This window comes from Sander vitreus, chromosome 1 (genome assembly GCF_031162955.1).
Source record: "Sander vitreus isolate 19-12246 chromosome 1, sanVit1, whole genome shotgun sequence".
NCBI classification, from domain to species: domain Eukaryota; kingdom Metazoa; phylum Chordata; class Actinopteri; order Perciformes; family Percidae; genus Sander; species Sander vitreus.
In genome coordinates this window covers 23976994-23990466 of record NC_135855.1, presented here as the reverse complement: position 1 = coordinate 23990466, position 13473 = coordinate 23976994, and the positions used below count along the sequence as shown (strand labels likewise).

General features: G+C 40.0%; 1 protein-coding gene across 2 annotated transcripts in view; it reads right to left on the bottom strand.

The window, feature by feature from the left end:
* The window catches only part of adam10a (ADAM metallopeptidase domain 10a), a 27632-nt gene extending 14544 nt beyond the window's left edge, over positions 1 to 13088 (bottom strand). The window contains exons 1-2 of one of the 2 annotated variants that reach the window (XM_078249050.1): positions 12720 to 13088; positions 6705 to 6855 (exon numbers count right to left, since the gene is read on the bottom strand). In XM_078249050.1, the coding sequence (XP_078105176.1) occupies positions 6705 to 6855; positions 12720 to 12771 (203 nt within the window). In that variant the 5' untranslated portion in view covers positions 12772 to 13088. Of the gene's footprint in view, positions 1 to 6704; positions 6856 to 10454; positions 10477 to 12719 lie in introns of those variants that run through there. The other variant, XM_078249058.1, reaches the window with a different exon arrangement.
* Between the last annotated feature and the right edge of the window lie 385 nt (positions 13089 to 13473).

Genomic DNA, 13473 nt, shown 5'->3' with positions numbered 1-13473 from the left:
AGTAAGCATTTTTACCCTGATTTGAATTAGCTGTGTTTAAATACCACAGAACTGAACTATGATCACATTAGAGAGCAGATGGGCCTCTGAACACTACCAAGCTCTCGGTCCTGGCCGATTATTATTTATATTATCGGGCCATTTTTTGGCAATTTGCAGATTATCTGTATCGGCATTTTACTTGCCTGATAACCGATTAATTTATCAAAAAGTGCGCTACTTTGGCTCCGCTACAGCTCTGTGTCTGTCCCTCTGCTTCGGTTTCACTCACTACTGAGTCTGACTTAATGTCCCGCTCACAACACTATCTGACTATCTTTTACTGTGTATTACGTTAAATCATTGCTCAAAGCATTTAAACTAAGTTTTGTGTTGGAGTTTGTAACATTCCAAAATCTTAATTTTGACTTAAAGATTTTCATTTTCAGTGTAATGAATGCATATTGGTTCTAAATATTGGTTATCAGTTTCATTAACTACTAATAATCGGTTATCGATATCGGCCTTGAAAAAACAGTATTGGTCGATCCCTACTCTTTTTATTGCAAATCTTTTAATTAGGGCTGTCAAAATAACGCGTTCATTTCGATTAATTAATCTGAGAAAAAATAGCGCGTTAAAAGAATTAACGCAGATTAATCCATTCCATATTGACGTTTGCATACAGACGAAAATCTGGTGCCACTGATATGTCTGCGCTTCTCTCTGATGCTCTAAAACAGACATTACAGGAAACACAAACCCCGCTGCACGTGACGCTAGTTAACACAATACTCAACACCAGCTAACGTTAGCCTACCGCTAGCTAGTAGCTGGATTAAACACGGTTAAAATGCTGACAGCTAACGCTAAACGGTGTAAAGTTTGACTGTGTTTTACTGTAGAGGATTCAACACCGGGATGTAACAATCTGCAGCTGCCGTCGGAAAAACAACACAGCCTCGTGGTGCATTTGAAGTTATCGTAAATGTCCTTTTCCTATCTGGTGGTTGTTTTTGTCGTTCAACAGCAATTTAGTAGTGAAATAAGTTATTGTTATACATTATTATTAAATCATTTAATTTTGACCATATGGCCTTAGCAATAAACAAGCCGTTCTTTAACGTCACTAACTGTTGTTTAGTACCCTTTTTTTTTTTCTTTTCTTTTTTTACTTTCTTAAAAAGTATCGGTTCAGGCACAGTTAATTATGTATGCGATTAATTTCGATTAATTAATCACAGAGTATGTAATTAATTAGATTACATTTTTTAATCGATTGACAGCCCTACTTTTAATACCTTGATGTATTACAAAAGAGGTCAAATACATCTCACAAATGAGTCGTATTCATGGAAAGCTAGACACTAAGCTGAACTATGAATTGTGTCACTTCCCCCCAGCATTGTATCATAGTCAATGCTTGACTACTTTTTGGCACCTCTTTTTGTAAAGAAGTCCTCCACAGAGACAACTGTCTGCCCTGCCTTGTTTCATCACCTGATCCAGCCACAAATAATCATGTGAGTTGGCATACACAAAAAAGCTTTTCTCTTGTTACAACAAACCTCTATAGTGCCACACAGCCCTGCTTTGGGGTAGAGGGGAAAGTGGCTGTCTGTGTTTGCACATGCTGCATAAACCTAATTAATTCAGTGATATAAAGTATAAGATACTAGCTTTATGACCACTGGCTTGCTTCTGTTTATCTTAAAGCCAACTTTATCACTATAATGGAAAACACAAATGCTTACGTACAATATGTAGAGCTGCACAATATACCGTTTTTTTATCGTCATCACAATATCAACTGGCGCAATATACATACTGTAATCGCAAAAGGCTGCAACATATTACAAAAGACACTCAAGATTTTTTTGTTAGTAGTCATTCCTTTTTTAGTGGTGCCTTTTATATTCAATTCAATGTTCAATTTGTTCAATAAAAGAATGTTAGAAATAATTTCCTTTTGTTTGTTTTAAATTCAACAAGCAATTTGTTGTATTTTAGAAGAATACTGAAAGCAGTAGAAATGCAGAACTGAGTACACTTTAATATCAGTTATTTATATTTAAGTAATATCGTTATCGCGATATTAAACATTGTATATCACATATTTTTCTCATATCTCGCAGCCCTAACAAAATGAAGTCAATCAACACAACAGATGACAAAGTCTCTCTGACACAATAAAAAAACATCACACAGGTGATATTTGTTCCAAGACTATGCTATTGGCTTGCTGCCTGTGCTTGTGTCCACCTCTGTGATAGCATAGTGGCGGTGCGCCACGGCAAAATTTCCAGAGCCACAGTATCAGAAATAGGGCAGACGCACAACAGGGTTTCCGCTATGTACACCACGCACCACTGTTCCTTCGGCTGTTTATGAAAAGTGATAAAGTCGTAGAGCCGTCTGCTCTACTGAACTCAAGTGGATTATGTTAGCCAACGCTGCTGTGACGGTCCCTCTGCCTCTGACGCTCCGCTGCAGGAGAACGCTGTATTCCTCCGACACGCTGTATTAACGTTACTGTTTTAAAACTGTTTTCCAGGTTAGTGGGGGTGCATACCGCTCAAAACCAACATGAAAAACGTAGCTAGTAATGTTCACTCAGTGTTTAGTTTTGTTGTTAAACTCTGTGTAAAATGAGCGGTGACGTTAAATCACCCTACGGTACCGTCTATTTGCTGGATGGTTTCAAGGTAATGGTCGGCAGCTAACATTAGCAGATAAGCCGGTACACCGTACACACATACTTAACTTTAGTCCCTCCCAAATTGATAACTTTGTAGACGCTGCTACGGCCTGCCTACAGACTACCGTAGACAGGCCTACTACCGCCTACTACAGACTACCTACTACCGACTCGGTTGCTCCTATCAAAAAGAAGATAGCGATGCAAAGGAAACTATCACCCTGGTATAACTCCCAAACTCGCAAATTTAAAACAAATCTCACAAAAACTTGAAAGTAAATGACGTTCCACCAAACTGGAAGAATCTCGTGTAGATTGGCAAGATAGTCTGAAAATGTATAGAAGGGCCCTCAGAAATGCCAGATCAGACTATTACTCAACACTAATAGAAGAAAATAAGAACAACCCAAGGTTTCTTTTCAGCACTGTAGACAGGCTGCCACAGCTCTATTGAGCCATCTATTCCAATAGCTCTGAGCAGTGAAGACTTCATGACCTTCTTTAATGATAAAATTATAACAATTAGAGATAAAAATTCATCACCTTTTGCCCACAGCTTCTAACGGCTCACCATTGGGCGCAGGGGGGCTGGAGATAACGATAAGACCTGATACATACTTAGACTGCTTTTCTCCTATAGACCTTCAACAATTAATGTTAAGGGTCTCTTCAGCTAAGCCAACTACCCGTCTCCTAGACCCCATTCCAACGAGGCTACTTAAAGAAGCACTACCCGTGGTCAACACCACATTACTAGACACGATCAATATGTCTTTTTTAACAGGTCATGTACCGCAGTCATTTAAAGTAGCTGCGATAAAACCTATTCTGAAAAAAACCCACCCTCGATCCTGAGGTCTTAGCCAACTATAGACCTATATCTAACCTTCCCTTTCTCTCCAAAATCCTTGAGAAGGTAGTCGCTAATCAATTGTGTGACTTTCTACATAGAAATAGTCTTTCTATGAAAATTTGAAGACTTTCAGTCAGGTTTTAAAATGCATCATAGCACAGAGACGGCACTGGTGAAAATTACTAACGACCTTCTAACTGGTGCTGACAAAGGACTTGTTTCCATACTTGTCTTATTAGATCTTATTGCTGCATTCGACATTATTGACCATACCATCCTGTTACAGAGACTAGAACATTTAGTTGGCATTAAAGGAATCGCACTAAGCTGGTTTAAGTCCTATTTCTCTGAGCGATCCCAATTTGTTAATATCAACGATAAACCCTCCAAATACGCTAAAGTTAGCCATGGCGTTCCTCAAGGCTCAGTGCTTGGACCAATTCTATTCTCCTTATATATGCTTCCTCTAGGCAATATTATTAGGAAACACTCAATTAACTTTCACTGTTACACAGACGACACCCAATTATACCTGTCAATTAAGCCAGACGAAAGCAGTCAGTTAGCTTAACTTCAAGCGTGCATTAAAGATACAAAATCCTGGATGACCTACAATTTTCTGATGTTAAACAGAAAAAAGTTATTGTGCTGGGACCCAAGCACATCCGAACTTTGTTATCTAAAGATATAGCTACCCTAGATGGTATTGCCCTGGCCTCCAGCACTACCGTCAGAAATCTAGGAGTAATTTTTGATCAGGAAGATCAAAAATTACTCCTAGATTTAAAAGATTAATAAAAGATTTAGAGATAAAAGATTTATCCTTTAACACCCACTTAAAATAAACCTCAAGAACAGTCTTTTTCCATCTTCATAACATTGCCAAAATCAGGAACATCCTATCTCAAAATGATGCTGAAAAACTAGTCCATGCATTTGTTACTTCCAGGGTGGACTACTGCAATTCCTTACTATCAGGTTGCTCAAATAAGTCCCTCAAGACTCTCCAGCTGATCCAGAATGCTGCAGCACGTGTTCTGAAAGGAACTAAGAAAAGAGATCATATTTCTCCTGTATTAGCTTCTTTGCATTGGCTTCTGTGACCTGACCTACAAAGCTCTAAATGGTCAAGCACCATCATATCTTGAGGAGCTTAGTACCTTATTGTCCCACTAGAGCACTGCGCTCCCAGAACTCAGAGCTGCTTGTGGTTCCCAGAGTCTCTAAAAGTAGGATGGGAGCCAGAGCCTTCAGCTACCAGGCTCCTCTCCTGTGGAACCAGCTCCCAATTTGGGTTCGGGGGCAGACACCGTCACCACATTTAAGAATAAACTGAAAACCATCCTCTTTGATAAAGCTCATAGTTAGGGAGTGTGGAGTTGCAGCGTCTGCCAAACCCGGCCCACCTGCTTCTCTTCATAGTCATCAAGTTAGGGAGTGAGGAGTTGCAGCGTCCGCCTAACCCGGCCCACCTGCTTCTCTTCATAGTCGTCAAATTAGGGAATGAGGAATTGCGAGAGTAGAGGGAGGCAGGCCAGTACAGTCCGATCCGGCAGGGGAGAGTTCTAGCCCACTCCGGCACCTCTCTTTAGCCTGCCTCTCTTAGTTATGCTATTATAACTCTAGACTGCTGGGGAAGTTCATTCCTTCCAATGACACCATGAGCTGCTCTCTCTTCTCTCTTTTCAATTGTTTCCTTTTGTGTGCATCATTGTCCCAGAAATGCTTGTTACTAACCTAGCTCTGGGGAGTTTACTCCCCGGAGTCCCTATGTTTCTTCTTCACCCAGAACATCGCCTTGGATTAGAATGGCACCAAGACCTGGGTCTTGGGTGCAGCTGTCGCTGTGGACCTACTACACCCTGCTACGCTCTGCAATTTCCTGCAGTGTTCAGCTGCGTCCTGCCGCGTCCACCCATGCGTTGCTGTGCCACACTACACCCCATAACGCCCTGCTGTGCCCTACTATGACATGAACTACTACGACTACCATTGTAGTCACTGTTCCATTATCTTTACTATGACTATTATTGCTACTGTCCATCACACCCCCAACTGGTGCCGTCAAACACTGCCGACCAAGAGTCTGGGTCTGTCCGAGGTTTCTTCCTAAAACGTAGTTTTTCCTTGCCACTGTCGCAATAGCTACCGCTAATGCTTGCTCTTGAGGCAATCACTGTAATAGCTGTGGCTTTGTAATCTACAGTGTGGTCTATACCTACTCTATCTGTAAAGTGTCTCGAGATAACTCGTTATGATTTGATACTATAAATAAAATTGAATTATTATGGTGACATGTATTTTGTCTTTGGCTACAGTTCTTTCTATGACCAGATGGTTCATTGAGGCATTAGTATAACCAAGTCATAAATAATATAATATGCCACATCTAATAGCACTGGGGGAACAGAATGAACATTTCCATATCCTTATTACATTCCAATGCATTGCCTGCCAATTATTATTGCAAATGAGGTTTTATATTCTCGTGGTGATGAAAAGTAAACACAAGCCTAACACAGCGCAGGTCAAGATAAAAATTATGAGATAATATTATTTAAACTAATGGTACTTAATATTGTTTTTAAATTAAAGTAAAAATGTATTTATTTGTAGGTCTATTTAATAAAATGATTACAGCATGTGTTCACAACTAAAGTGCATAGGGTAAGCACAAAAAATAAAAACTCAAAAAATGTAAGCAGCACAGTATGAGGTTAAAAGTCGGAAGACAGAAGACGAGAGTGAATGAGTGAGGAAGACAGTGTGTGTGTGTGTGTGTGTGTGTGTGTGTGTGTGTGTGTGTGTGTGTGTGTGTGTGTGTTGTTTTACTATATTCGTGGAGTCCAAAACCCAGGGAATACAGTATACTTGTGGGGTCTGCACAGCCTTGTGGGGCCCAAAATGCTGGACCCCACAAGGTTAAAGGGCTGTTTGAGGGTTAAGACTTGGTTTTAGGATTAGGGTTAGACTTAGGTTATGGTTAGGGTGATGGTAAGGGTTAAGGTTAGGCATTTAGTTGTGATGGTTAAGGTTAGGGTAAGGGGCTAGGGAATGCATTATGTCAATGACGGGTCCCCACAGATAGTGAAACAAACGTGTGTGTGTGTGTGTGTGTGTGTGTGTGTGTGTGTGTGTGTGTGTGTGTGTGTGTGTGTGTGTGATTAAACTGACCTTCCATGTGCATGGAAGTCCAGGTGCACAGTCCTGTCTTGAGGAGAGAGTGCCCTTTTGGCTCTCTGGTGACTGTTATGCAGGGCTTCTGTGTCATATGATAAACCCTCATAATGGCGAATATATTTATCCAAGGGGTTCCCAAACTGACCTGAAAGAAAGTTCAGCTCATCAACATTCGTCAACAAACATCTGCTGCAAGAGCAACATTTTGCTTTCATATGTTACTATGATTCTTGGTTATTAGTCTGAGTATTGATCCATTTTATATAGAATTTGACTGACACAACAGTTAAAATAATCACTTCATGTTTTGATCATTTGGTGAATCTGGTTTACAACTAGTCTATATCCTACGCGTTCCACTTCCGGGATTGCTCCAGTGCTGCAGGAAATTCCACCGGATGCGTGTATTTTCCGTTTCCTTCCGCTTTCTTGGTGTTGGCATTTTAAATTTGGTGGATTCATGAGGACCATTGTTGATTGCTCCTCAGATCTCAGCATGGTAAATTGAGACAGCTAGCTAGACTATCTGTCCAATCTGAGTTTTCTCTCACACAACCATTTTGCTGCGGCTCTGTGTGGAGTTTAGCACTGCCCATGACGATTCTGATTGGTTTAAAGAAATGCCATTAAACTAGAGCACATTTTCCTACCATCCCCGAATGCTACGTCAAAGAATTTCTAATAAGGGAAGAAGTTAAGGTCTGAGTCGCTTCCTTTGTTCTCTCGAAGCATCGACAACAAAGCTGACAGGTTAGGCTCTCCCTGTTTATACACGTGCTAGAAAGAGGTTTGCTAATATTTTAAAGACCACGCCGAAATATTCACTCTGACATTCTGGTTCTGCTTTGGATGCTGTCAAGCGGGATCTCCGATTGTAATCAGTCCTTCACTGACCAATCAGCATTCATTAGCAGAATGCTAGCGTGTTATGGGCAACAACGACTCAACCTGTAAGAAATCGAAAGGACACAAGTACTCGTTCATTCAACTTTTGACCTATAATCCATGTTGAACTTGCAAAAACTACAATCAAATCTGAGATTCCTCAACGACAATCAGGCGAAAGAGACAAATTTAGCCGTCTAGCTTCATAGAGTCCCATTCATTTAGCACTGGACCGCGATCACCCCCAGTGGAACTTTGGTGGAACTGCAACCAAATTTGGTACAATGGGGCTGAACAGGGAGTGGGAAGGCTTTCCGTAGACGGGCTTTGGCTACGTGGAGTAGCCAGACTCTCCTTCAGCGCGCTTCGGAGCAGGGTCTGGCAAAGCGAGACTAGTTCACAACTAATGGACTAACAAAAGTGCTAACACATTTCGTTTATCAGAGCATGTATTTCAGCAATGAGCTCTTTTTCTAAAGGACACATGCAATGCAATCAACAGCAAAACAACCGCACTGGGACATCTGCAATAAGATTCACAAGGCATTACACATCTCTGCACATTTCACAGACATTTTGACTTGTCATAGTAGAAACAAAGCACAGGTTTTAACTAGAGATGTTCCGATACCAGTGTCGGTATCGGCTCTGATACTGCCTAAAATGCTGGTATCGGGAAGTACTGGAGTTTATGCACCGATCCGATACCACGTAATAAAGCCCTAAAGAAAATCTACGTTAAAGTAGTTTATTTATGTTATTTTTCCGTTATAACTGACTGTCAAACTGGATAAAAAAAGAAAGTTCTGTGGCATTCATTGTTTGTGTTTGTTCATGTTTCACAAAAGAGTTTAACCTGAGCCAGACCGACAACAAAGATAGAAATCATATCACATCCATACAGGGATAGTAGTATACAGTTGTTAAAACATAATAAAATATATGACACACTGGTATCGGATCGGTACTCGGTATCGGCCGATATGCAAGTTCAGGTATCGGAATCGGGAAGCAAAAAATGGTATCGGACCATCTCTAGTTTTAACTAACAATATTAACAATGGCTCTGTTCTATTCAAGTGTCCCAGTAAGCCATGACAGAGAGCCAGCATGTACAACACCAGAACCCTGAAACTTAAACAGCTAAATGGAACTTAGCTATCATTAATCTTATTTACCTGCACCTTTCCAACCTGTCTTTTATGAAAAAAGGCCTATGGAGGGAGGTTAGTACAACAGGGATGAATCTCTTATAGTGGCCTGCTATCATGCAAAGCTGTCACACTCACGAGACATGCTTAACAGGCTTATTCAGCTTATTGATGTGATACCACAGAGGTAATCCTGCCGGCTTTCATACTGACTATTTCTTTGTTCTTTTCACAAAGACAAAGAAAGTCATTTTAAAGTGCAAATGAGGAGCACATGATGCATATCAGGTGACTGTGGTCTTGTTTCAGTATTACTGTATGCCATTGAGCAAGAACAGTGACTGAATTGGCTGAAGGCTATTTAAATGCTAATTTACACTCCTAAGGCAACACAGAATGCTTCTAACTAAAATATCTGAAGTTTTAGGTCATGACAGGAAATTATAGGTTGTGACCTACAAAAGCAGCCTTTGGAAATTAGTTAATTAGCAAAGGCTAGGACTGACACTCAGATCTAACCTTTTGTTATGAAAGAAAAATAATAGAAAAACACACATTGCTTAGAGACTCCAACAGGCCAAAAGGGATAGGGATAGGTGTTCCATATTGCCTGTATTTGTTAACTTTTTTGTTCATTTACTATATAGGGCTTCCATGTGGTGGGAGTCAATTCAATTCAATGTATAGTGTCAAATCACAACATGAGTTATCTCAGGACACTACAGATAGAGTAGGTCTAGACCACACTCCATATTTTACAAAGACCCAACAATCCCCCCCCCCCCCAAGAGCAAGCATTTTGTGCAACAGTGGCTAGGAAAAACTTCCTTTTTACAGGCAGAAACCTGGGACAGACCCTGGCTCTTGGTGGGCGGCAGTCACAACTCCCCAAGCAGGGAGTGGCTGTACATGACCAGTAGCAACTTGTCAGGCATCTAAATAACCAGGTTACTCTGTGTTCCATCTGATATATTTTCAAAACTAGGAAACTAGAGTTCATGCAAACATTCTTATAAAGACAGGCAGCTCCTCAATAGCTGTTTCAAACTTATTATTTCACAATAAAGAATTTAAAACTGTCTAGACTAAACTAGTCTGGAATATTGGATGTATAGTGCTGGCATAAAGCCTGACATCCGGTGCATCACTCACACGCCAGATGTCCCTCCCCTTCCGCTATCTCCGCAATTTATTTGGCAAGGTACAAGTCACTGCATCTGGGGCTTAGCACCGCCCCGGACAGTTGTTATTGGTTTAAAGAAATACAAACAAAAGTGTTTTTGTCCTATCCCAGAATAGATAAGCGATACCAGACCATGCTCCAGCGCTGTGCTGTGGAGGTAGTACTCCCAAGGTTACTGTCACAAGTCACGTCTTTTAATGCAGAGGCTAACACTGGACAACAACAAAATGTACGTTATCAAGAGGATTATTAGCAAGTCAACCAGATCTGTTAAGTCAAAACTCACACATCACATATAAAAAGTAATCCTGTTCGAAACATTTTTCAAAATGACACATATTGGCTTAAAAAATGTAGCACCGATAGAATCCATTTGTTCTATGTGTCATTATTTAATTATTTAATGAACTGATAAATCATTCATTGCAATTGAAACATATCGATTTAAAACTCACCAAAATGGATTAATGAAATATTTTGAAAAATAATACTTTATTATTTAATATTGATTCCTATTACACTCACCCCTCATTCTTAGGCACCCTTGGTTAATACTGTACTGAAAAGAAAATATACAAAATAATGACCAGACATAACATTTGGGCCTAAACACATTACTTCCCTTAGAGGTAGTGGCTGAAATGTTTGGACAGACAACAAAAGCTGAGAAAAATATGGCAGTTGATTGCACTGTAAAAGCTATGTCAACGTGATTTCAGTGCAATCGTTTCAGCCTCAAGAGATTCAAGTGCAATTCCTGACAGAGAGGAAACCGCTGACAGGAACAGAGGGGGTGGTAACAGCATGAATCAAAACTGATCTGAGCCTCGCATTACCATGCATGCTGGGTGATGGCAGGCTGGCTAACACGACACATCAGACACCCCACAGCTCAAGGCAAGCCAAATGTCTCAATGTCGTCAACTTGTGTATCACACAGTACTGGAAAAATAACCCTTTTACTGGAAAAAAATAAAACAGTGAGAGGGTTGGTTGTAACCTTCAAGCATCAAGTCTGATCAAAATTGTCCAATACAAAACTCCATGGTTGATTAAATTCCATGGTACATTACTCAAGAAAATTCTCTGCACCGTACCATCACTGTAAGCAGGCCAAGTAACAGCAGTTTTAGCAGTGTTATAAGTGAGATAACCTGGTTTATCTGAAACACTGACTTACTCAGAAATGTTCACAACATTCACAATCCACATTTGACCACACATAGGTTGTCCAACGTGCGTCATTTTGATCGTACATTTTAGGGCAGTGTAGTGTACTGAAATGAAGCAAATTGCCAGGCGTTTGTGGCAATATAGGTTCAGATCAGGACATCTTTGTCCCACCTTTCCTATCCCTTGAGAGTATACTGCATAAACTATTTCTCATTGTTTTTGTGCACATGGCCCCTTGGTGCAGCTGGAGCACTGATATATTTGTCTGGTCTATAAATGGAAAGATGTAAGGTAAAAGTAAATAAAAGGGAAGGCTTTCTCATCTAAAGTTCACACTTTAACTAGAACTACTACAAAATAACTCGCTATGTATACAGTCAGAACACAAGGATGATGTCTCTAACATCTTAGAACCTTCCTACAAAAAGTGATCAATGACCGATGTTTAATTAAGACTATAAAGTGAAGCTTGACCATTAATGTATAAATGGAAGGGTGGGGTTCTACCATGAAGTTGTATTGGAGTTTGTAACATTCCAAAATCTTAATTCTGACTTAAAAGATTTTCATTTTCACTGTAAATGCATATCAGTTCCAAATATCGGTTATCAGTTTCCTTAAATCGGTATTGGCCTTGAAAAACCAGTATTTGTCGATCCCTAGTTATAAATTGCTGCATTTAATCACGTACCATATTGTTTAGTCAAGGACTTCCAAATATCCGTTTCTGCACACAATTTAAATAAGCCCTTTCAGCTATTTTTTGATGTCTCCGTTTTGATGTTTTGTCATAATCTTTAAGGAGCACTTTGGTTTGGAGAACTATAAAATCTGGATATGAAGTTTTAAAAAGTATCAGCATGAAGCATTTTATTTTTATCATCTCGGTGGAGAGACATTCATCTTCAGGTTAAATCAAATAAATTAAACCACAGTGGAAGTTTTGCTCTGCTGTTCGACCAATTGTCACAAGCAATGAGTAATTTAATAAAAGCAGTGTGAATTCCCTTCTGGACCAAATAAACTTAAGTTAGGGTCATCAAAGGTCTGGTTAGATTTAGCTCAACGTTGCAGCAGCGCAGAATTTCATATTTCTACGTTATAGCTCAGATACTAGCAGGTTGTTATGTATTCGCCATCGCAGCTAAACTTAATGTTAAGCTAGTGTTAGTTGTTTTGAAATTATTCTAACAACTGACAACATTTCTGTAACTTCCGAGTGTATTAGCGAGAGTGCTAGCTAACGTTATATCACATCCTCGCCATTCAAATAGTCTGTTTGAACCAATGGTTTGTTTGTTGTACGGTAGCACTGTAATGTTACCCCACAGTAACTGTCAAAAAACAGTTTTTCTGTGAGAGTAACGTCACTCAACCTGTAACGTTACCACCCAAACCAAACGTAATTAACTTGATTCCCAACCAATACGGGCTGCTGGCTAACTAGCCAGGGTACGCACTCTAACGAGTAAACACCGGTTAGCAGCCCCAAACACTAGTTAGTTAGCATTAACATTAGCCAACGAGCTAGCAGCCAAAGTACAACTGCCTGATCCGATTAGCGCTAGCTCCACTGACGAACACTTTCCTTTCCGTGCTACTCAGTTGCAAACTTACCTGTAATATCTCGCAGGCAGCAAAACATGACAATTAGTTTAACAAAAATCATATCGAAATTCCCTGTAGGTCCAGTAAACTAGCTAGGCGACCCAGCGATACCGCTGATTGCTACTTGTTTCGTTTTCTTTCACTTAAAGGTATAGTCGCCTTTCCTAGTGAGCTAGCTCTCCCATCACAAACACCCCCGACGTCAAGCGTCAAACAGACAGATAGCTAGACCGACAGAGACAGACCCTCCTCCTTTCCGGTGTGTTTTGCCAAGAGAGTCCGGACATATGGGACACACCCATCCCTCTATGTGGTCAAAGGTCAACGGACTAAATAAATCACCTCTAAACCACCATTCAGTTTATTAATACAAGGACAACAAAACATTGCGGTGTAAATGTCACGACTACCAGCCTGAAAACATGAGTCTTGTTTGTTATTGATCAGTCTGCAAGTTGTTTACTTCCGCAAATCATGACTTCCGGGTTTACCACAAGGAAGAAAGAAACATGTTTAATGATACAATGATGACGTGTGAAATAAACGTAAACAGTAAAAAACAGCTTTTTTTCATTGAGGCATTTGAAATGAAGAAGCTTTTTATATTAAACTGCGCAGTATAACACACATCTCATAAATTCTTGTCAAAAACATATACCTTGAGATGCACATTGACAGCCAGGAGACGTACCTATCCCTATTCTAAAAAAAAATAAAATAAAATGAAACACATTTCTCCTTGGAAGCACTTTCTCTGCACTGT